This window comes from Vittaforma corneae, assembly GCF_000231115.1.
Source record: "Vittaforma corneae ATCC 50505 unplaced genomic scaffold supercont1.5, whole genome shotgun sequence".
NCBI lineage: Eukaryota > Fungi > Microsporidia > Nosematidae > Vittaforma > Vittaforma corneae.
Genome location: NW_006889838.1, coordinates 52,095 through 77,111, shown reverse-complemented (window position 1 = coordinate 77,111; position 25,017 = coordinate 52,095). Strand labels below are relative to the sequence as shown.

At 32.6% G+C, this 25,017-nt stretch overlaps 8 protein-coding genes and 2 non-coding genes across 10 annotated transcripts; 6 read left to right on the top strand and 4 right to left on the bottom strand.

The window, feature by feature from the left end:
• Positions 1 to 5: 5 nt before the first annotated feature.
• On the bottom strand, positions 6 to 1,628 carry VICG_00788 (uncharacterized protein; the record flags this gene model as incomplete). The annotated part of the gene is made up of 1 exon (XM_007604175.1): positions 6 to 1,628. The coding sequence occupies one exon, from the start codon at positions 1,626 to 1,628 to the stop codon at positions 6 to 8; it is 1,623 nt and encodes a 540-aa protein (XP_007604237.1).
• A 989-nt stretch (positions 1,629 to 2,617) lies between these two features.
• VICG_00787 (uncharacterized protein) lies at positions 2,618 to 3,430 on the top strand (the record flags this gene model as incomplete). Its single annotated transcript, XM_007604174.1, has 1 exon — positions 2,618 to 3,430. One exon carries the CDS (start codon positions 2,618 to 2,620, stop codon positions 3,428 to 3,430), a length of 813 nt encoding a protein of 270 aa, XP_007604236.1.
• Positions 3,431 to 3,533: 103 nt separating this feature from the next.
• On the bottom strand, positions 3,534 to 3,604 carry VICG_02261. Its single transcript has one exon. It is a non-coding gene; the product is annotated as a tRNA-His (tRNA).
• A 217-nt stretch (positions 3,605 to 3,821) lies between these two features.
• VICG_00786 (uncharacterized protein) lies at positions 3,822 to 4,727 on the top strand (the record flags this gene model as incomplete). Its single annotated transcript, XM_007604173.1, has 1 exon — positions 3,822 to 4,727. The coding sequence occupies one exon, from the start codon at positions 3,822 to 3,824 to the stop codon at positions 4,725 to 4,727; it is 906 nt and encodes a 301-aa protein (XP_007604235.1).
• Positions 4,728 to 4,876: 149 nt separating this feature from the next.
• Positions 4,877 to 5,500, top strand: VICG_00785 (uncharacterized protein; the record flags this gene model as incomplete). Its single annotated transcript, XM_007604172.1, has 1 exon — positions 4,877 to 5,500. The coding sequence occupies one exon, from the start codon at positions 4,877 to 4,879 to the stop codon at positions 5,498 to 5,500; it is 624 nt and encodes a 207-aa protein (XP_007604234.1).
• A 287-nt stretch (positions 5,501 to 5,787) lies between these two features.
• Positions 5,788 to 7,302, top strand: VICG_00784 (small GTP-binding protein domain protein; the record flags this gene model as incomplete). Its single annotated transcript, XM_007604171.1, has 1 exon — positions 5,788 to 7,302. The coding sequence occupies one exon, from the start codon at positions 5,788 to 5,790 to the stop codon at positions 7,300 to 7,302; it is 1,515 nt and encodes a 504-aa protein (XP_007604233.1).
• A 240-nt stretch (positions 7,303 to 7,542) lies between these two features.
• On the bottom strand, positions 7,543 to 7,857 carry VICG_00783 (uncharacterized protein; the record flags this gene model as incomplete). The annotated part of the gene is made up of 1 exon (XM_007604170.1): positions 7,543 to 7,857. The coding sequence occupies one exon, from the start codon at positions 7,855 to 7,857 to the stop codon at positions 7,543 to 7,545; it is 315 nt and encodes a 104-aa protein (XP_007604232.1).
• A 170-nt stretch (positions 7,858 to 8,027) lies between these two features.
• Positions 8,028 to 10,529, bottom strand: VICG_00782 (uncharacterized protein; the record flags this gene model as incomplete). The annotated part of the gene is made up of 1 exon (XM_007604169.1): positions 8,028 to 10,529. The coding sequence occupies one exon, from the start codon at positions 10,527 to 10,529 to the stop codon at positions 8,028 to 8,030; it is 2,502 nt and encodes an 833-aa protein (XP_007604231.1).
• A 318-nt stretch (positions 10,530 to 10,847) lies between these two features.
• VICG_02297 lies at positions 10,848 to 16,881 on the top strand. The gene has a single exon (XR_552275.1). It is a non-coding gene; the product is annotated as a 28S ribosomal RNA (ribosomal RNA).
• A 7,013-nt stretch (positions 16,882 to 23,894) lies between these two features.
• On the top strand, positions 23,895 to 24,815 carry VICG_00779 (atypical/RIO/RIO2 protein kinase; the record flags this gene model as incomplete). Its single annotated transcript, XM_007604168.1, has 1 exon — positions 23,895 to 24,815. One exon carries the CDS (start codon positions 23,895 to 23,897, stop codon positions 24,813 to 24,815), a length of 921 nt encoding a protein of 306 aa, XP_007604230.1.
• Positions 24,816 to 25,017: the final 202 nt, after the last annotated feature.

Sequence of the window (25,017 nt, the reverse complement as noted above, 5' to 3'; positions counted from 1 at the left end):
ATTTTCTAGGATCTTGCTTTATTTCTGCTCTTTTTTGATGTGCTTTTCATTATGTTTGTTTTTTCTATTGCGCATAAAAAGTACTTTTCTGTAACTTTTAAATTTTCAGAGTCAAAATTCTCTTTAAGGCACATAATTGCAGCTTCCTTGACTACTCCTGCTATGTCAGCACCAGAAAATCCACTTAAATCTAGATTTTCAAAATCAAAATCTTCGTATGGAACCTTGGAAATACACTTCTTGAATATTTCGAGAGCCTCTTCTTTGTCAGGCAGTGAAACTTCAATGATTTTATCAAACCTGCCTGGTCGCATAAGTGCACTGTCAAGTGCATCAATTCTATTTGTCGCTCCTATCAAATATACTTCCCCCCTATCTTCCATTCCATCAAGAAGAGTAAGTATTTGGTTAACAATTCTATTTCCAAATTCATTCTTTCCTCTCTTTCCACATAATGAATCTATCTCATCAAAGAACAGTACGCAAGGACTCAGATTCTTGGCTTTTTGGAAAAGATCTCGTAGATGCTTTTCACTGTCTCCAACATACTTTGTTATAAGCTCAGGTCCTTTAATAGATAAAAAATTACAGTGTGACATATTGCTTACTGCTTTAGCTATGAGTGTCTTTCCACATCCAGGAGGCCCATAGAGCAGTACACCACTGGGTCTGCTGATTCCAAATGATATAAACTTTTCAGGGTATCTGGATGGTAGCAGAATGCTCATAGTTAGTTCCTCCTTCACCTTCTCAAGTGCACCAATATCATCAAAAGTAATGCTTTGAGTAATATTCTTGCATTCGTCAATGCAGCTGGTGAAGTCATCCATTGTTACGCACAGGTGACCATCACTAGTATGTGTCAGATGTTGTGGTGCAGATGTTGAAAACTGTGCATGGGTTGACAGTCTGATTTGTTTTAATAAATCCAAATCACTTTGGTAAGCTGCACGGTTAACTACACGTGTAGAAACCATCGAAATAAGTTTTACAATATCTCTTGGGACAAACCCAGGGATTTTCTGAGAAATCTCAAATGTGTCGATGTCTTTTGTTTTCATATTCTTTATTATTCCGTCTAATAACTCTTTTCTTCCAAATGCCGTTGGAATTTTCACAAAGATTTCCCCATCGTATTTAACGTTTTCGAGAGAATCCGTGTGAGCTATGACAACCAAGGCACACCAGTTCAATCCACTTATACAGGTATTAAGCTGGTACATTAGAGCATCTTCTTTGAGAATTGTATCAACATTTTCTATTAAAATAATGGATTTCTCACTAGCTCTACTCTTGCTAAATAATTCTTTTATGTCCTTTTGAGTCTCAATGTACCCTGTTATAAGATCTATTTGAAAATGTTGACAAAAGCAGTTGACAATGTAAGTTTTTCCAACACCGTTAATTCCTCTAATAAGAATGGATTTAGGTGGCAAAGTGCCGAGGTCTTTGTATTTTTGGATGTTGAACAGGGGACTGTACAGCTTTGAATAAATTTCTGGCTTTAAATACTCAACACCATAAAGTTCATTCAAATCTGGATGAATCTTCTCTGACGTTGTTTTCTTTAGTTGTGTAGACATGTATTTGTCTCTCAGAAGATCAGCTGCCGACTTTCTGACATTCATTGGGTGATAAGAAAAAAAATTTACTCAAATAAAAGGGAAAATTCAAAAATCATAAATGATAAAGCTACGCTTTTTATACACTTGTTCTATGGTATTTCCGTTATTAATATATTAAAAGATTTGACAGGTGTTGTACATATTTCATTAGACATAAATTTAAGAGGCAATTTTTGTTTTATATATTCAGATGGACCATATTGAACAGGGTGCTGAATCTAGCATCATCCGTACTCTTCAATACTATTTATACTAACGGCCGTTTATAAAATATACTAACAATGAAACTACATCTAGCATGATAACTCACATACACACTTCTTTCCTCTTCACTGTCGTTTAGTTCTCCACTGTTGTGTTTCTATTTGCAAACAATATCTTTTTCCATTCTTTAGTCTTTGCTTTCTCAAAATCAGTATTGGCTGATACTACTTCTTTTATTTTTACCTAACTTCTCTTCATTTTACGCTTTATCACTCAAAAGACAAAGTGTTTTCAACGTTCTTTAACGATTCGTTGATCTTATCTTTATTCCTACTTCTATACAAAACGAATATGGCATTGCCATCATTATCTATTGCTATTTGTAAGAATAATATTATGTATTATTCTTACTAATTGGTATTGTTATTACAGAATATTAGAAAGACATCAAAACTTAGTCCAGCACTAACTTTAATCATGATAGTATACCAGTATGACATATTTAAAATAAGAGTAATTTGTTTAAAGAAATAAAGAAAATATCCAATAAGCTTATTATTTATTTTTTTATTCTTTCTATGTCAGCATAGATGTCATATGATGAAAAACAGTATATAGTAGTAAAACTGCATAATTGAGGTTCTCTTAACTTACTGCTACATATCAAATGCTTTAAAAGGTATGCTTTTCTTTTAAAGCTAGAATTTGTAGGTAATTCGCTCTTATTAAATAAGCTAGCCTTTGGATAATTTCCTTCTTTTTGATTTATGCTCTACATGGCATAAAAAATGAAAGACATACACCAGAACATTCAAGAGGAGTTAGAATCTGTTCTGGAAGGCTTTATAGATGAAACTGCCATGAAGAAAATCAAGTTTCTCCAGTCCATACATAGCTTGATCAAGTCAGGCCAATCAATGAATAAAAGAACCCTTTTTTATGATTCTGTTCCAATATTCAAAACTCAGAACAGTGTAAACAAGCTAGTAAAGAGATATTCAAGAGTGTTTGGCTGTGAGCAGAGAGATTTTAATATTAAATCAAGTCTTAAAGGAATCTTTCATGGTAGAATAATACTTATCATGAAAAATAGTAAAAGAATAGAATATGAAGGAAAGAATCTAATACCTGACATGGATGACGTGATAGAAATTAAGCATAATTATAAAGTAGCAATGGTTATAGAAAAGGATACTGTATTTTCCAGGGTAGAAAGTGAGAGGTATTTGACCGTTTGTGGAAAAGGCTATCCCTGTCAAAATACTGTTAAGTTTCTAAAAATGATAGAAAGTACAGTAAAGATATATTGCTTAACAGATTTTGATCCTTATGGTTTGCATATATTCCTGGTTTATAAAAAAAAGATTGATATGGTTAGAATCGGTTTGAAAATAGAAGATATTCTAAAATATAAAGTAAAGAAGCATGATTGCATTTGTTTGAATGGTCCAGATAAAAGAATGATTGAAAGATTAAAAAGATACTCCGAAATTTACAATGAAGTAGAGTTTATAGAAGGATTAGGAATGAAAATGGAACTGGAAATTCTATTTAACCGAATGGATTTTGATATTTTTGAATACTTAGACAAATATATTTGAATTAAAGTTTTATGCTGGATTTTGAAATGTAAAAGATCGAAAAAACCGTTGCAAAATAAACAAATTTTTAATAAAAAGGCTATTAAAAAAACTTACATACCCATGCGAACAACGGGAATCGAACCCGTGTCTTCACGGCCACAACGTGATGCTCTACCCCTAAGCTATGCTCGCCGAAGAGGGAAAAACTATTATACATGAAATTACACACTCCAGAACTATTTTACTTTCAACCATTCAACATTAGTAAGATTGCACCATCTATCTTTATATTCTCACTTTAGGTTATTTACAATACTAATCAGACTGTTTTATGGTCATTGAATGATCCGTGTTGGATGTCGTTTCATGTTTTGACAAATGGAAATATCCAAACAAATATGTGAGTTGGATGCTTAACAATCTAAAAGCACTTTTCTGTATCACTGTAATATTGCTATTGGCAATACTATTGAGTGTGTATTTACTTTACAATAGAAGGATAACTGGAAAGAACATTTTCATTATTGGTGGTACTTCTGGCTTGGGGCTTTCTCTTGCAAAGTACCTTTACTCTTTGGGTAACAACATAGTAATAACATCGAGAAAGAATGAGAATTTGGATAATGTTCTCAAATCCTTTGAGAAATCTCAGATTTCCACAATTTCAGGAAGAGTATTTGACTCTCTTCACGATTTAATTAATGTTGAAGAGAACTTTGATTACATTTTTTACTGTCCAGGAATGGCTGTGCCTGGATATTTTAAAGATCAAAATGATGATATTTTTGAGATACAAATTAAGCTTAATTATTTAGGAATGATAAGGTCGCTATATCACTTTAAGAAATGTAATAGATTCCCCTTTAAGTTCATTATGGCTTGTTCTACCACTGCCTTGTTTACATTTCCTGGATATTCCTCTTATGCTCCATCAAAGGCATGTCTTAGATCATTTTTTGAGAGTGCTAGATATGAACTAAAGGCAGAGAACGTGAATTTGAAAATTCTGTACTGCTGTGCCATGAATACGCCTGGTCTTAAAAGGGAAAATATGACCAAACCCTCATTTACAAAGGGAGTTGAGTATTCCAGTATTATTGCTGATCCTGACAAAATAGCCAAGTATTTTGTAGACAATTTAAATAAGAGAGATTCACACTCCTACGACTGGTTTACGTATTTTATAATGATTAGGAACGATTGTGAGAATGGTTTGGATTATTTATTATTTCCCTTTTCTGTTTTAATTGCTTTTGTCGCAAAAATGTATATGAGAAGGAGATTTAAGATAGCTAAATTTAATAAACTAAGTTAATGAGTAACTGTCAAAGATATTATTTTAAAGATGTGTTGGTTTAACCAAATAAAATTATTTAAGTATTCAGCACATATGATTTTTATTGTTTATAGACTGATCGTTGTCGTACTTTACGTTTGATTAACCCCATTCAAAGGATACTTCAAATGATAGAAGACAATCTAATTGAACTGGGGACAATGCAGGAATTCAAGGATAGTATGTTTAATATCCTTAAAAACTATGACAGTAAAGCATGCAATTTGATGATATCGGGTGGATCCATCATAAAATGCTTGGATTGTGATCAACTTGAAACACTCGATACTTTACAGTGGAAAATATTCTTTTGTGATGAAAGATGTGAAGAAAAACATTCAAATTTCAAGTCGGCCTCGTCATTTCTCGAGAAGATTAGAGGAGAGGTATTTCCTATTAAAATACTTGCCAATTCAGAAGAAAGTGCAAAGAACTATGAAGATATTCTAAAAAAGAATATTCATAAGATTGATGTTTGTCTGCTAGGCATTGGTGAAAATGGTCATATTTGTTCTTTATGGCCAAATTCAGAAAGTTTGAACAGTAAAGCATTGGTTGAACGAGTAGAAGTTGATTGTAATGCGTCGTCAGTGAGAATCACAGTAACACTCTGCTTCATCAATCAATTTGTCAAAAACCTCATTTTTGTTATTCCACCAAAAAACGGAAAATCAAAAGGAATAAAAAAACCAGATAAAAGTATTATAGAAAGATTAAAGGTGGGCTATAAAGTGTACTTTATGAAATATTAAAAGGAAAATTAAGCATAAATATAGGATTACGACTGGTCTTGGATAAATAAATACTCAGATTGAAATAGATTGCATTATGCTCACATATTTTGGTTCTTTTAATTCCTACACAAAAAGGACTTGTTGGGAAGTTTATACTAGCTATTTTAAAACAAGCTAAAAATAAATAAAATTACTATGTTTAAACGGTTTGTTGGCTTTATAACAGACTCGTTATATTCATTCTTTCCTCCCTTGAAAATTTTGGAAAATTTTTGCATTTAAAATTTCTCCTCTTTTGAGCCCCCATGTCAGAAGCTACCGCAAAGCCTCTTATCAACATCTGCATTATTGGACACGTTGATTCGGGCAAGTCGACTCTCTGTGGTCAACTTGCAACCAAATTCGGTACTTTGGATGAGAGACAACAAGCAAAGCTTGCTAAGATTGCTGAAGAAAACCAGAAGGGCTCTTTCACTCTCGCTTATTTCACTGATAGAACTGAGCAAGAAAGAAAGAGAGGTGTAACAATCAACACTACTCTCGTTGAGATGCAGACTACAAAGTTTAAGATTAACTTTCTTGACTGTCCTGGTCACGCCGACTACATCAAGAATGCTACTAGTGGATGTAAGCAGTCTGATCTTTCAATCGTTGTGGTTCCTGCTGATTTTCAGGCCTCATGCTCAGCTGATGGTACTTTGAAAACACATTTGACTCTTGCTGCTATTCTTGGTTCAAAGAGTTTTATAGTTTGTATTAACAAGCTTGATGAAGTGGCTGAAAAGGCTAGAAAAGCCGATGGAAGTGGAAATGTTAACTCTGATAACTTGAAGCCTATTTTCGATGCAGCTGTCGCAGCTGTTGGAAAGCTTCTTAAGAAGCTTGTTCCTGATCCCAAGAGCATTATTTATCTGCCAGTTTCCGCTCTCCACGGTATTGGTATCTTCAAGGATGGTAAGAAGTTTGATTTCTTTGAGGGATATATTCCTCCAGAGGGCAAAGCAAAACCAGGATTTGAGAAGATTACCAGCTTAGAAGAAGCTATTGATTTCCAGGAAACTCCCAAAAGACCAACTGATCAGAGACTCAGAATTCCGGTTTCTTCACTTGCCCACGTTCCAGGCCAAGGACCTATTATCTGTGGAAGAGTAGACTACGGTATTCTCACAAAAGGCATGTTAGTCAAAGATTTGCCACTAGGATTTGTTGGTGAAGTTAAGAATATTCAAGCTCACAAGCAAGATGTTGAAGCAGGTGTGGCTGGAATGAATATTGGCTTCAGCTTGAAGATTGAAGATAAAAACAAGGCTCCTCTTATTGAAAAGGTTACTGCTGGTCATATGATAGGTGATGCTAAAGATGAGAGTTTCAATCTTTATCCTTTCTACCTTGTTTCTTGTGTCTCACTTAAGGGTAAGAGTAAATCTTCTGGTCAAGAGGAGAAAGGCATTAAGTCTGGCTATACTCCTGTTGTTTCATGTGGTACCTCAAACATTGCTTCTAAGTTTGTTAAGCTTGTATCTGCTGTTGATAGGGATAGTAATGCAGTAGTTGAGAATCCTCCTTTCATTGCCAAAGACCAGAAGTTTACTGCATTAATTTATCCTACTAAACAAGCTCTTTTTGAGGGTGTCAAGAGTTTCCCTAATCTTGGAAAATTCGTCTGCAGAGATTCTGGTGTCTTGGTTGCTGTTGGACAGATTATTGAATGTGTATCTGAGGAGAAAGCACTTAGCGAGTATGGTGTTGATCTTAAGGAAGTCACTGGTACTAAGCCAACGGGTTCAGTTACTACTGACAAGAAGGGTAAGAAGAAGTAGATGATTAAATTCTTCTAATTAATACGTTTGTATTGTGCTTGTTGTTTGATTATTTGTGTGAAGCATTTATTTTCAACGATATTAAAATTAAGAACAGTTAATAGTTTATTTATTGGCTTTGATTGATTTTGGCACCTCACTGTTTTCTTTTATGCTTTGATACTATCCGATAGTTTCTTGCAATGCATTTCTTATAGATTTAGATATGTGATTCAATAAATGACAGGTCGTATGTCATTCTTAATATTTTTTTTCATCTTCATCTTGTGTTCCATTAAATATCCTTTTATAAAATTCCTTGTCTTGTAGTCGTAAAGGATACACTCTTCTTGTCAATCTGTCAAACTTCTTTATTTTTGCCCAAGAATCAATAATATCATATACTTTACCTCTCCTTAGGATAGTCAAAGCCTTACCTAAAACTTGAGTATCATCCTCATTGCCTACAAACCAGCACAGCTTAATGAATAATGGAAGTGTAATGTTCTGTGTATTTAAATTATCAAATACCCAGTTTTTAAATAAAAAATTTGAGTTTTCAAGTGAAAGTATCATTTGATCAAAGCATGATTGTGTCCATTGATACGTATTGAGAATATCAGAAATTTTTCATAAAAAGATCTTCAGAATAAGTTTTTGATAGCAATTGGATTAAGTCCGTTACAATGTGTTCATCGAGGGAAAATCCACATTGATAAATATCATATTTGATGTAATTTGATGGATTAAGGTAAAATAAAGAAGTATATTCTTTGAAGATCATTTGTAGACAAATCAGGAATGTACAGTTTCTTGCAAATGAGAGCGGAAAGTTCATCAGTAAGGCCTCGTGAATATAAAATATTAAGCAATACTTCATTGCAGTTAATTGTTCTATTAACATTGATTTTCAATTGTTTAACAGCTTCAAGCAATACATCATCACTTTTATAAGTTAGCAAATGATCTAAGCTGAAGGTGGCATTGTTTAGATGTGAATATAGCTTAGAACCCACAACAACATAATTAAATACTGTTGAGTGGACTAGTGAATGCACAAAGTCGTGGTATTCTATAGAATTGGGATTTTTATCTATTTTCATACTTATTCCTTCAATTACAGAAGTATTGAAATTGGAAAAGTCATTAATAAAATTGTAAAGATCTTTGATAAATAGAGAAGATGCAGATAATTTTACTATATCTGTGTCCTTGAATTTCTTTACAAGTTCTAAAGTAATGTTTTTGACATCTTCATAAGTTAATTCAAACCGTATGATGGATTGTTTATAAAATTCAAGAAAATGCATGAAATACTTTGTTCGATAAGTCCATCGAAATAGGCTTTTAAGGATATCGACATATTCATCTGATGCTTGAATTTTACATATCAGCGAAGAGAAATTCGCATGTTCATTTTTAAATGCATCTACGATGCCTTGAAGAATTTGTGGAGAACTTGAATTGTGGGTTTGTTGTTGATGGCTGTCAATGTTATCAGAATTATTAAGCATTGTTGATTCCGATGAGGCCAGACAAGAAATACCATTTTGAGATTCTAAAATGATAGTGTGCTGATTTGACGTATTCTTATCTGTATTTGTATATTTCATTCGTTTAGCCTCATCGTCTTCTGGTTTGACAGGCATAGTTAATATTGCCATACTATCTTTTTCAATTTCAGTTTGTTTATTGCCCTTCAAACCAGCATTCATTAAACAATCCTTAAACGGTGAACTTTTTAGTGAGCAATACAATTTGTCAGATATTCCTATTCTGTTTAACTCTTCAATGTGTTTGCTTGCCCATTCTAGATTGTATAATGCATACATCACTTTATATTTATCATCCATTAAGTTTTCATAAGCTGAATACTCTTCTTTTAAAAAGTCGATTTCATTGAAAATCTTGTATCGTTTGATGAGGTATCTGACAAATATACTTCTATCAATTTTTAAGTAGACATTTTTTCTTAATCGTTCGTTGAAAGGATTATCATTGTAAATTTTCAAATTTCTTGCAGTTTCAGAATTGATAGTTGAAAGGCCTATACTAAAAAATTTTTCTGGTAATTCAAGCAGTTGATCATCAAGAGCGAGCTTATCAAAGGAGCATAAATAAATAAACGATGCAAATAGCCTTGTAAGTTCATTAAAATCCTTGCAATCTCTTATCTTGTAGAATATGTCTTCGTCTACCAACAATCCTGGGCGTTTAGTAATGAGCTTATACTCAACGGTATCGGTTAAATTAAACAACCCACAAATTTCATCGAGTAAATGGTAATCAAAGCTATTATACTCGTAGTAAAAATGTATTAAGAGGAATTCTAAGACGTATCTCGGGGGTAATTCTACCGATGGCCATCCTCTAATTCTACCGATGGCATGATCTTTAATGGCTTTATAGCTATCAATGTCAGAAGAAATGTGCAAAGCAACTGTCAAATACTTCTCATAATCAGAAATATTCATTAATTTTTTAAATACAATCTTTTGTGTCTCTTTATAGCAACATATCTTGTAAATAAGATCTAAACCAACATTGTCAAATCTTATGTATTCAACAATCTTGCTAAGAATGTTTTCTGTAATTAAATAGTCAATGCATATTTCTAAATGTTTCAATATAAGACGGGTTGCCTGTGGTACTTGGTTATCATCAGTTTTATTATAAAATTCAAAATCATTCAAAACCTTGACAATATTTATAGATTTTGTAATGAAAAGGTCAAAAGTAGATTCAAAATTGGGAAGAAAAGTATCTCCAATTGTACAGTATCCAATGAAAAAATATGGGTCAAAGTCATCTACTGGTATTTTAACCATTCTGTAAAGCTCACCTTTCATAATCTTGAGAATTATAGCCTGTATGTTGTCTTTTGATTTGTTGTAGCTATCAAAAAATGAATTTAGAAAGTCTTTGCAATTTTTCAAACTAGAATGAGAAGAGTCCATTTCACAATTAAATTTAGTAGTGCATATTTCTTTTAGATAATATTTGATAATATTATACGACTGATTTGTGATGGATAACTCTCTTAAGTATGCAAGATAGTCTTTTATATCGAAAAGCTCGTTGTAGAAAAATGCAATTACAAACATGTTTTCAGTGGAGTTTATAAGATAATCTGATGTGAGATTGCGTTTTTTGTATAACAAATAAAGTTCAGATGATTTGTCAATGTTTGCATGTGAAATATTTTTGAATAATGGTGTTCTTATTCTTCTTATTTCTGGAAACAACATGGTTAAATAAACGGCAAATTTTTTATTGAAGAAAAAATTGGCTTCAGATTTAGTAGTTTAGAATAATAACAAAACAAACTCTACATTTGGAATTTACGAGATAGGCTTTTCTAAGTTTAAATTAAATGTGCTTTGTAAAACTGCATATGTTCTGTTTTCAGCCACTCCTTGTATCGCAGTTATTCAGCACATGTTTTGTAGTAAATTTTTCACCCATGCCAAACACCAGTGGGCGGCAAATAGACGGTGACTTTTGACACATCTGTGGACAAGTCCACATCAGCTGTTGAGCTACAACGGAAGTGCAGATCAGTTCATATCTCATGTACGGGATGGATAGGTTCTCCAGTCGATGACCAACGTAGAGAATACGATAGTCACAATGCATATTGTGAGGTTGGAATGGTGCAGAGATGCACGGGTACGTCCTGAACTTAAGCATATCAATAAGGACAGGAGAAGAAACAAACGTGGATTTCTTTAGTAGTGGCGAACGAACAAGAAGGAGCTCTAATGGTAATGCAAAGTTGTGGGAGCGGTGCAAGAATCCTATGGAAAGAGGAGCCAGAGGTGGTGAGAGCCCACGGACGACGCCAGCGAGCAGGAAGAGTAGTATTGCTTGGTAGTGCAGTATGAAAGGGTGGTATGAACATCCAAGGCTAAATACAAGGAGAGACCGATAGCAAAGAAGTACCGCGAGGGAAAGCTGAAAACAATTGGATAGGATGAAAGACAGAAAGTACATGAGAGTAAGCCCATTTATGGGACCCGTATTGAAACACGGACCAAGGAGATTTCCAGCGCAGCGAGGAGAAGGGTGGAGGCCCCGATCCGAGAGAAATCGGGAAGTTGCGGTGGTAAGACCCGAAAGATAGTGAACTATATCTGTTGGTATTGAAGTCAGGAGAAATTCTGATGGAGGATATTAGTCGTTCTGATGTTCAATTCGATGACGAGAAATGGGTATAGGGGCGAAAGACCAAACGAACTATCTGGTAGCTGGTTCCAGTCGAAATGTCTCTCAGGACAGCGGTTGAGGTATAGGAAGATGCAGTAGAGAGGATGTGGACAGAGTCAACAAACTCCGAATGTGTCGAATGTGCTAGGATCTAGTGCATGTCTAGGAGTTCTCAACCAGTGGGCAGATTGTGGTAAGCATGATCTGCAAGAAGCAAAGAAGCTGGAAGCAGGATAAGCAACCAAAGCGACAACACGCAGCAAAGTAGATGACCAAGTTAAGACAGTAGGACGGTGGCCATGGAAGTTGGAATCCGCTAAGAAACGTGTTACAACGTACCTATCGAATTTGGGATAGACTAAAATTGAAGGTGGTGATGTCGGGTGCGAGACCTGCATATTGGTAGACTGGCACGAGGCTTGCGGAGAAGGACACTGGCGATGGTGTGTGGAGCGAGCCCCGGAGCAGATCTTGGAAGTAGTAGCGACTATTATTAGGACATGTTGAGTCGGGTTCATCCTTTTGATAGAAGGAGGTGATACGATCCTATGTAAAAGGGGGATATGAGGATATTCATATGATGGCTCTGAGATAGCAATATAAGAACGACAGCTGGACAGGAGCAGATGGCAATTTGTCTGCAGGAGGATCTACGGAGCGTTACACAGAGAAGTAGACGGACAGCTTGGTAAAAAGACAGGAGCCAGTCGTACCGAACCGCATCAGGACTCAGGGGTGAGTAGCCCAATGTGAGAGAGAACTCAAGTAAGGGAAATCGGCAAAATGGATGAGTAACTTCGGGAGAATTATTGGCTCTAGCATGCTAGAACTGGGCTTACAAGGGGAATCTGACAGTTTAATAAAAACATAGCTTTCTGGCAGATAGAAAGTGAATTCTGCCCAGTGCTTGGGACGTTAATGAAGTAATATTTAGTACGCACATGTAAACGGCGGGAGTAACTATGACTCTCTTAAGGTAGCCAAATGCCTCGTCATCTAATTAGTGACGCGCATGAATGGAGCAACGAGATTCCCACTGTCCCTACTTGAGCAGCGCGAACCTACAGCCAAGGGAACGGGCTTGGGACAAGCAGCGGGGAAAGAAGACCCTGTTGAGCTTGACTCTAGTGAGATAGAGGCGTTTGTTGTGATGCCGCAGCAAGGTGGGAAAAAGGTGCAAGACCACTGGCATATGGAACGAACGCGTTAGATATCTGATGGGGAGTTTGGCTGGGGCGGCACGACTGCTAAACTATAACGCAGTTGTCCAAAGGTAAGCTTCGAGGGGAAGGAAACCACTCATGGAGCAAAAGGGCAAAAGCTTGCTTTAGGCGATAGTGTGAACTAGCGCTACTGGAAACAGGGGCCTATAGATCCTCTTCTAGGTTATGAGGAGAGGTGACGGAAAAGTTACCACAGGGATAACTGGCTTGTGGCGGCCGAGCGATCATAGCGACGCCGCTTTTTGATTCTTCGATGTCGGCTCTTCCTAGCATGGTGAAGCAGAAATCACCTAGTGTTGGATTGTTCACCCACCAACAGGGAACGTGAGCTGGGTTTAGACCGTCGCGAGACAGGTTAGTTTTACCCTACTGCTGATGCACAAGAGTAGGTCAGAGGAGTACGAGAGGAAGCGCTGATCAGGACCGCTGGTGAAGCTGTTGTGTGTTAGCGCAGCAGCACAGCTACGTCCTCCGTGTAATGGCTGAAGGCCTCTAAGCCAGAAAGCAGACTCGAGTGTGTGTGGATGCGGAGACGACGCAGACAAGGAAGCAAGCTGTGCGACACTAGCCGTGAGCGAGTGTTTGAGGCTGTGCTTTTCCTTCCCCCGGCGTGTTTACACTGCACAGGTCCGTGCGGTCCGAATTGCTCAAACCTATAAATTTTTTATCTAATTCGTCGTCTGCATTTAAAAATATGGTAAATAAGTCTTGAATCGAAAAACAAAAATAAGGCTTTAATATAATTTATTACCTGTTTCTTAATTTGAATCGATACAATTCTTTTTTATTAGGCCAAGCTACATTTGTATGTCATGAGCATTTCCCTTGGATAGAGCCCACAAATCCTGCGATTACATGCCCTTATATATCGCTTTGAAAAGTTGATTTCCAATCAGCATGATCAAATTAAAATTCATTGAGAATGGTGATGAGATGCTACTTCTATGCTCAGCATATGCAGAATGTTCTGATTTTCAGACCGATTGGTTGTATCCCGTGCTTTATTGTAGCCAAATGCTTAACTAGTGTCAAAAGAATTATTTCGAAAGTGGTAAGCAAAGAGAGCTATGAGTGGAAACGGGCATTCAAAATGAACCATTTTTGGAAACATAAGCTTATTGTACCAGAACTGATCAACCCATTCAGTTGTGTTAGAAATAATAAGATAATATCTCAAAAGTAATATTACGAATATAACCAGACAAGCGGGTCGTGTCGAAAATCAACTATTATAGATTAACTGAAGGAAGCTTGGGCATTATCAATCTTTGTCTAGTTTATTAAGTGGATTGTTTCTATTGATTATTAAATTAGACAACCGCATTCTTAATCTCATTCCTCATTTTCAGTTAATCATACAAATGAGGTGAAATTCACGAATGATTCTGATTTTTAAAAGGTGAATTCATAGTTACGCAAATTATCTTGGTTTCACTATCTATAAAACGTCTATTTCTGCTGTTTATAATCAAGCATCCAAGAAAAGTTTGGTGCGTTTATACGTTTATGATAGGAATTATATTATAAATTACGCATCGTGCATTCTTTAAGTTCAGTCACAGTATTGTCTCTAGAAAAGCAATCGAGCTCAAAATATCTGTCATGCCTGTTAGCAAATGTGAGATAATCACCTGAGCTGTGCATTCAAACAACCATTCATTGTGTTGGGCGGGAATCTCCCCTACCCCAGTTAAGATTGCCATGTAGCTTAAATAAATAGGATGGGTTTTGAAAGGCATAAGATTGATGTGAGCTATCAATCATAAACTTGTAGAGAATTACGTATGTCCTGATGAATTGAACACTTTTAAAAGAGTCCAGAATTGTAGCAATGTGCAAGCATTTGCACCTTTTATATCAACCCAACATATTTAAAATTTTCATATGCGTTCTTTTAAAAGTCGGTAAAGACCACATACATAAAGCTAGAACTGGCCTCGAGGTGATACTTATATACTTATTTTAATTTGTTGATTGTATAATTCCAGATTATTATACATGAAATGGCACGAGGTGGTTGAAGTTTATCAAACAATAAAAGATCCATCTTTGTTGAAAATGTGTTTGTGGAGTGTTGCGATTTTACAATGATGCTAACTGCATCTATTTGCCCTTAAATCATATAGGTCAGTATCTAGTGATATTAAAAATATTAAAATTAATGCACATGGAATTCCGCTTAAGATTGTCACGTCAATCACTATTTCATAGTAAAAATTTATAATGTATGCCATTTCAAATATGCTGTTGGGGTCTTATCTGTTTATACAAATCTAAACCAACATCCTCATTCTTGTATGTCTTCCACTCATTTAGGAGCTTTCTTTGACAAAACTGCCAATATAGATACGGATTCATGAACATACATCAATGTGTAGATGATGACCACAGAAATTCATCTGCAATTAACTAAAATCATAAATATAGCTGTTTGATTTAGTCCATATTTTAAAATACCATTATCACTTTCAGAATTTTCCTGTATCAAACCGTACTTTGCAGGTATTGTAAAAATGTAGTGAAAAGTACAGTGATGAAATAAATACTCAGATCCTATTTATATGTAGATGACTCAGCTTGTGAGACTTGACACAATAAAATTTTCGAGGAATTAGCAGGTAGCTCTTCTAAATATATCTTTTTTGATCCTGAACATTCTGAACCGCACGCTTGGTTTAAGATTAGTGAATGCTCGAAACTCTCTATGCTTTGTACAAAATTTGTCTGTCTGGTTTTAGAACACTTCTTGATTTATTATTCAAATATTATTATAAAATTACTCAAAACATATCTTACATAGCTTAAGGATACATTGAGATCTGTGTATTTCACAAATTATTTTACCATAAGAACTTGAATCGTTTAGCTCAAAGCTGCTTGGCTTTAAAATCTGTAAATAATCTGTTTAATAGCCGTCTTTATTTTTTCAATACCAGAATATACTACAAATAGTTGTGATTGACTCTAAATGCATTTGTGTCATACACCATCTCCTGTTGCCTTTTGTTTCTCAATATTTAGATGCCAACAAATTCCTTCCAAAATCTCTTCTGTATTCATTCCGCCAACTCAATCATATCATGGCCGGTGAGTACGGGGGATTGGAGTGACTGCTGTTCACACATTAGTATACCATGTGGCTTGAATAAGCGTCTAAATCACCACATATGGAACTCGTGGTGTTAATGTGTTTACGATATCCATACTGTCTGGGTATACTTTTATTTCTTCATGAGTGCTGATTTTTCAAGTTTATTTACCTATGTGAAAATACAGTGTATTCTTGGATAGATTGGCATATTTCTCATTTTCTGAAAATTTTACGACACGCTAATTTAGGACACTCCAAGATATAAAGACTGTGTTGGTGAGTTTTATGTAATATTTGTGGCCATTTGGGCATATAGACGTATATCTAGTGTATGGTCTCAGCACCAAAGTTTGAACTTTAAATCAGTTAGATGAGTACTTTTTTATATTCACACAGTCAATTGATTGTCTTCTGGACTTGTCAAATTGCAAAGTCTAAATTGTCCAGAAAGATTACCATCAGTTTCTACTTGAAATAACTAGTTCGTTAAATTAAAATTTTTAGTTGAAACGACTAAATACTTCTGACAAAAGACGTGCGGTTAATATTTTGAAATTAGATGGTACTTTGTGCAACATATCAACGTACAATATAAATGCATTTGCAATGCCACGTCATAGTTTACTAGTAGTTTTATTTGAAGCTTGACGCAATTATGAGCTTGTGTATTAATGCCCAGGCATCTAGATAATTTTTACTTTATGCATATTCCTGATATATCAATTGTTTTTAAAATGCATATCTGGTATCAAATAACTTTTCTTATAATTCTAACATATTAGCTAATATTCCTTGTATTCATACCAAAATCGTCCAAATGTGTGCTACAGTTCCTTTTACGACCACCAAGACATATTATTAAAAAATTTCAACAAATATATATTTAATTTTTCCAGAAAGGATACTGCATTATAATATTTAACCCAATTTATCTTTGATATAAAATTTATTTAAACACTTTTATATCCAAACATGATTCATAATTTTTAGAGCCATATAAAGAGTATTGAATAAATCACAACTACATGAAAACTATATGCTCCTGGATCTTTCTACAAGTGTCTTTAGTAATACTATTGTCATGTGGTAAGTACATCATAAACACTACTATGGCTATAAATTTTGTAAAAATAAAAACCAGAAAAATTGAAAAGGACTTAAGAGCAAAAGTAGACGTTAAGCACAAAATATATGGTTTGGACTTGAATTTGGGTTTGTTGCGTTTTCATATGTTTTCGCTAGCTTTTATTAAATTTTATATTTTCAAACCTGGTATCTACAAGTTCCATCTGATTCCTAACTAAGCTATTGCCAAATTATCAAGGGAATATGGTTGTAGTAATCAACAAAGCGCATATAAATTGTGCTGTTTATTAAAATTATCTTTGGATTTTATAACCTACGTAGAAAACAAAACTTTAATTTCAATAATAAAACCACAGTGTTGATAGATTTGAGGCCATTTTATTGATTTGTTTGCAAAATAAAGATATTAATGTATGTATTTGATATGTGGATGCACAACATTAGTATGCATTTGTGCTTCTTAAGTTAACTTTATCACGTTAATATCATAAAATAGTGTTAAAATATTAAAACACATCAGCTATTTTATAATTACATGATCGAAAAAATTTATTTGATAAAATGTCTGAAGTTTAATCTTATATAAGTCTTAATGTGACAAAACACATATGAAAATACAGATTGGTTGTATGCGCGCATGTTTCTTTCAAAAGTTTTTGTGTCTCAATGAAAATTTTAAAATAAATGACTTAAAAATTATATACTCATTCAACTTCAATTTACATTTGATCAAATTTGTTCAATTGCTATTTAGAAAATTGCAATTATACTGTGATGTTAGGATAGTTTTAAAAGATGTTTTATAGTGCATAAATTATGAAAACTTCGTTCCTATTTGAATCACAATCTAATATTCATCACACTTCAAGTAAATATTCATTTATATGTTAAAATGGAATTTGAGCAAACAAGTTTCACATATTTTCATGTTTGGAAAATCAAATGCTAGCTTATACATTACTGCAGCATATTTCAATTTATAATAATGGCTCATTTTTAAGATCTCGTATTGTAATTTCATTTAAATTAGTAGGCTGTTTTAAACTCACCATTCTTTGATTAATTCAAACATGTAAATCTACCTAAAAATCTTGCAATTCAACTGAAATTTTGAAATTCGGACCAAGTGGCATTCATCACAATAATATAATGGGACCTTTATATTGTACAACTGTAAATTATATCCTCATATTATTTATAAAACAATCGTGCGCTTTTTACCTTAATTATAATCGCCTTGATTATTGTCGATTGATTGTGTTTTCTTTATTCTCTTATCAGTCTTTAAATATTTTTCTCATAGTGCTCATATTTGTTGCATATTACTTTAGCATGCTTCGACAATACAAAGATAATGTGAAAAGGCGACAATAATATTCCTATTGATTTTTTAATTTTTTGCTTAACAACTTCTGGTAAACTCTAAACATAAAGTTTATGATGGCTTTCACATTAAAAGAGTTTATTTAAAACTTTCACAACATACAATCCAAGTATTTTGCTAAATTGTCTACATGATGGAATTTTAAATAGTCATATTTCTACGCACATGATGAACTTGACCACTTATTATCAAGGTGGTATTATAGAAAAGTTTTCATATAATATTATTTTATGGATAATGATTACAACGGTCTTTGATTGCTTTTAAAAGTTTCTGCCCCAAAAATGATTTAAATTAATAAAATGCTGCAGGAAACCACCATAAAACTTGATTTATCAAATATATCATAGAAAGAAATAGGATTCTATGAGGAATCCGAATATCATAAAGCGGTGCTAGCTTTATGGAATATATTTATGATAGATAGGTTGTACAGTCTAGATGTTAAAATACCTGTAAATGCTACTGTAGTTAAAAGATATTAAATGATACGGCCAGTATACAATCAAATGATAACATAAGATAAAAATGATAAAATTATGAACTCTGCTTAAACTCAACACTACTATTAATAAAAAGATGTCTTTTATTGTTTATAAGCCGGTAAACTATTTTAGAGGAGAGATTTAAAATTGAAAGTGGCAGAGATTCATTAAAAGGTATTTACATCAAAATAAAGCCTTAAGGACGTAAAGCTTAGTAATAAATTTGTATGATTTAAATACTAGCTCAAATTAGAATGGTCAGCCACATTATTTTTATGATTCTGCATTTGTTGCAACTTTTTAAAAAGATTTTTAAAACTGCAATTCTCTCATTAATCTCTAGACTTCCTTAATAAGCACTACAAAAATTCTGTCATAACAATATTAAATGTTCATATCCGCGGTTAAAATAGGCCTATAAGCTGAAATCACTCTCACTATATAATTGCAAGTTCAACCCACCAAGCATTTGCTTATTTGGATCAGTTGGTATTTTTATGATAAAATACTTTTAGTTATATTATCTATCTCTCAAACATTCACTCTTGATTTTCGGATCAACATAAATTGCCTTTATATTTTATAAGTTTACCCTTTCAATGGTCATAAATATGGACTTGTTGCATTTAATTCTACAGGTTCGCATACTTTTATGCTCAAGTTTTATCACCACAATCTAGATTTTAATAAAAACTTCAAGATCTACGCTCTTTTAAATTTCTCATAATAACCGGTTTTAGATGTAGTATGGCTTATTTCTCTGACTCATTTATAGATCTTTGAAAATCTTATTGTTGTATGATGTACAGCCACTAAATCGTAATGACTATGCCCAAAAAATATTAATCAAGCCTCTAAAGCATAAAAACATCAAAATTATAGATTGAACGTTATCAATGCATTATATTAAAATGACAATAGAATTGTGGAAATCATATTGATGCAAGTGGCAACAATCGATCGTTGTGAATTAAAAGGGATACATAAAAAGATGTTTGAGAATTAGAGAGAAGCACTAAATTGTTGTTTGAAGAATGTATAATATAGCGTATTACAGATGATAAAAAAATTTATTTTATACGCATTCATTATCAGAAAGCCCCTCTCATGAAAATCCATGTTGTACTTGAAACTTTTCAAACTTTGATTTCAATGAACAAAGATTTCAGAGAAAAAATTGAAGAAAATCAATGAATGGATACTGTGCGATAGAAAATATGGTTTCCTTTTTAATTTTTAAATTATGGGTATGCAGTCTTCTTATCCTGATGTTTTCAATAGAAACAATAGCAAGGTATTATACATTATGAAGTCTTAAGGTTAATTTTGTTGGCAAGATTATATGGAAACCGTTATATGCACAAACATTTATGCCAATGATTTACATTCTTTGGTATATACCAAGGTTTTAAATCTGCTTTCAATTGACAAGATAATCATCCAAGCTGTATTTTGGTTCTAATAAACCTTTGAAAGAAAACATAGTTATTTTTATCGTCAATCTCTTGATTTAAATTAATAAAAGGTGTCATAAAACAACAAATTAACAATTTGCAGTCAAAACACATTTGAATTAAAAGTTATAATTAAAAACGTATATGAAGGAATGCCGGTCGAAGCTCAAACTAAGCTTTATCAAATTTGGATTATAAGTTCAAATCCGTGTGGTATAATAAATGCTAATCAAAATCGGAACTTTCTAAATATTGATACACCTTTTTGTTTGTACTGTTTGATTATTAAATTGCTAATTTTCGAAATATATTATTATTAAAAAAATTAAAACTGTTAACTTGTTCAATGCCAATATTCTTAACCAACAAGCATATTATTTCTGCGCGATATTCTTGATATTATATCATATAGACTCTATTTGGTCTTAATTAGAAATGGCAATGAAAAAAGTTACACCAGTATTACAACTAAACTACTAATAATGTGATATAAAAAATTAAATATTGGTTGGGTTATAACAAGTGTTGATACTAAAATAAAAAAATAAATTTGAACTTAGATTAAAAACTACAGAAATAGTTTTAGAAAATCATTACAATAAGATTATACACCACTATGATATGAGTAGAATAGTAACAGTTCTAGTTTATTTGTATGTAATTTTTAGAAAAATATGATTTGGAGTGCTAAATGATTAAAAATATAATCCGCGATTATTGCTAGCCGCTCACCAAACACTATTACTTTTAATGATAAATATATAATTAATGAAACTGTTTTATGTAGACATGATTTGTTATTGTTAGTTTTGGGCAAACAAAAATGAATAAGCCATGTTGACTCAATAAATTCAATTAAAACAAAACTAATAACAGTACTGTGCATTATAAATCCAAATTTGACAGCGTGTTGTAATCATAGACGCATCAAAACATATAATAATTCCTAAGAACATTCAGCAACTCCTAGAGGGAGTTATTGTGCCTAAGTTAGCAATATATGATTAAATCAATGTTGGAGTACGCAAAAGATATATAATATAATGAAAAGTCAAATTTGTAATATAGTATAATGCATAAATAATGCAATAGCAATTTACAGTCGTATTAAATAAAGAACAGAAGCTATCAAGTTTGGCATGTAAACAGTGCTCCAATCACTAATCTTTAATGTCTAAAATATCTTAGCTAAACTCCATTGGACTACATCTTTTACATCAAGATCCAAGATTCATAGCACATGTCATGCTCTATGACTATTCTAGTAAGTTCGACAAAACATTCATAGCGTTGTCTTCACAGATATTGCAGTTTTAGTATATGCCGGGCTTTCCAGCATTGAGATAAATATATTCAGAATGGAAGTACATATGCTTGTGCCTATTTTTACAACATATACATTCGTCACATTATAGTAAATGTTTGTAATATATTGAAACATACCAAACCTAATAAATAATGAATGATCAGTGAGGTACTAAGTATTACTACGGACAAATCATACATACAAATACTTGACATTTCGATGAGTATGATATTTCTATCATTTCAGTGAACTTCTCATTAAATTGGCAAATACAATGTGTCCATTTATGAGCTATGGTAAAATAAAATTCATTGCTTAAAAGTTTTTTTGAGCATGGCTTTTCACCATTTATTTATGATCTAATATTAAAATTGTTAAAAAAGATATCTGTGAGTTTTCTAAATATTTCAATATAAAAGACCAAATTACATGCAAAATGATGCATGCAAAACTATCTTTGAATTGCAGATGATTCTTTTGTTATACAAGAATATTGTTGGCATGGCTTGCAAACAGCTAAATGTTGATTGTTAAGTTCTTCAGAAATTCTACACATTGGCATGCCATGAAAATGTGATTCTTATTCGGTTAACTACTCCAATGCCTATTATACGCATGATGGAATTTTTATTGTGATTTTGAAAGAATGGCAGTTAAATGTTTTCAATCCAAAATTGATGCCAAGCTTAATTGTATAAAATAGACATCGAAATCTAGGAACAACTTTATTTTAGAATAAAAACTTTAGCCAAACAAAAGTCTAAATTTAAAAAAGGCCGTGAATTCATTAAAATGCGTTTTAACGATAAATAAACACGGAGAATCTACACAGCAAAGGTATTATCATAAATCAGACAGTAGAAGACAAGACTATAACATAACAACTTTGAACTATTATGGGTTAACATATAGTTGAAATTCATTTTAACGCAATGGCAAATCAAAACGTGTCTAACAAAATTGTTTAAAACTCGACAAGTCTATAAAAAGGAAAATGCGCCATTTTATCTATGCACATTTGGAAAATTTTTACACATTCCAGAATTAAATTATTTTTGAAATAAAATATAATAAAACATAATCAAATCCAAAGTACCATTTTGATTTGAAAAATTGATGTTATAAAATATTATAAAGTTTATAAATAAAGCAGCCCTTTGGTTATTTTTGAATTTTGATCCAAAAAGTTTGCTTCGTTGCGTTTATATTATCATGTTGGTTGTGTAATACTCTTGATGATCTAAATAATTAGATGCTGTAAAAGGAAAGGCATCCGAAAGATATTTAAGAGTACCATATACTTGTCCGATCACGTTATTAAAATGACACTGTGTCCTTTCACATTTTGCTTATTCATCAAAAATTTCAATGATTTTTTGATTGTTTAATATTGGGATTAAAAGAAAATCAGTTTGATGTAAAGTAGATGAAAAAAATATTTGGACAAATGTCCAGGATGCTATACTTTCGCCATACTTTTATTATCAAAGTTTAACAACAACAAGCCTTTGAAGACAACATCCAATTCAAGTATTTGCATTTGAAACACGTCGCATATAAGTTATCTCTAAAGCTGTATGTATTTTAATTTCTAAATCATGATGACTCTTCTCTTGTCAAATATATTTGCCTTATAATAAAACATTCAAACTTTAGCAATATGTAAACCAAAAATTTGCATATAATATGTTTTTTAGGAGATAACGAAATATTACAGATGTGTTTCCCATATTATGTTGTATAACTTATAATTTTTTAAGTCATCCCTATATTTTTTGCACCCTCAACATCTCTTGGCAATATCCAGTCTTTTGCTTTTGAAGATTTTATGTGCATTGTGTCTTCATTATTTACATTATTTTCGTATGCATTATGCGAAATCATTTTTAATTGCAAAGCATACGTATGAATTCTTTTATATTCTCGAATGATATCTTTTCCTTAGTAGTTAATTTAATTGATGTTGAATAGCGTTATAGCGAAATATCCATGTTTTCTAAGCAGAATATTCAATCAATTTATAATTACCTTAGTACCTCCAGACTAAATACTATTGCAGCAATTAATTGGTGAAGTTATGGTTTTTTGTTTTCATCCTAATAATATTATTTATTTATATAGCTTATAATGCACACATAAATGGATTCTGTATGCTGATGAAGTTTAATATAAATATCAATTTAATTTGAAATCTATATGTAGAACCACAGTAATGTGTCTATATTCAATAAACACTATTGTATTTAAATTTAAATTTCTAAAATACAATAGATTATATGTGAATAATGCTAGTTGACAATTGAAACTGTTGTATCCAATTTCACCATTTACATCCTGGTTTTCAAGCATATTTTTGTTGTAAATTTTTCAGCCCAAGAATGAAACTACTGATGGATGGTGTATGGACTATCACAAAAGATCATTTAAAAGTACTTGAAGCTGCAGAGTCGTTTGTAAAAACACATAATTATGTCCCAGAAAATATGATAAGGAATAAGTCAAGAATAAAGGCGAACTTTACAGAGTATTTAAGAGATTTAGTAAAACTGAAATTTATTCAATGCTATTCAAATACATACAAGCTCAGCTTAAGTGGTTTTGACTGTCTAGCAATCAATTCATTGAGGAAGATCGGATTGGAAATGATTGGTTCACAAATTGGAATAGGAAAAGAATCGGATATCTATTGGGGAAGGTTTAAAGGTATAGATACAGCCATGAAAATTCATCGGTTAGGCAGGACTAGTTTCAATAAAATTGAAGAAAGAGATCTTAAAAATGAAGAAAATTGGTTTTTAGCAAATATAGAATCTGCCAAAAAAGAGGCTATGTTTCTTCAGGAATTTTCGTGTACTTCTGTTCCAAAATACTACTGCTCTAATAGACATGTGGTTGTGATGGAGTTTTTGGACGAACACAACCCACTTTATAAAGTAACAGTCACCAACCCTACTGATATTTCTAATAAAATGCTAAAATTTCTACGAAAAATGTGGGATATGGGATATGCGCATGGTGATTTTAATGAATTTAATGTTATGGTGAATGAAACAGACATAAAGGTCATAGATTTCCCACAATGTATATCAGTTGATGACCCTCGTGCCATTATATACTTGAAAAGAGATGTTGAATGCGTTCATAAATATTTTTGGAAAAAAAATAAGTTTATATGTGATGATTCACTACTCCAAGACATTTTTGAGAAATATAGAATAAAAATTGAAGTTGAAAGACACGGAGTTGATTTGGGGTTTGAAAATGATGATGTTGAGAATATAAAGAATTTCAGAAAATAGCCTTTTAAACACAACAATATTTATATTATATTTAAAATAGATTTGTATTGCGAGAAAATATAAATCATAAATACATTTGATACATTTCGAATAGTCACTTTAATATTTGATAAAGATTGTTTGTAACTTTCCAAATCATCTTATTTCAATATTCTTTGTATCATAACCAAGTTGAATTACGAAAATTAAATAAACATATTAT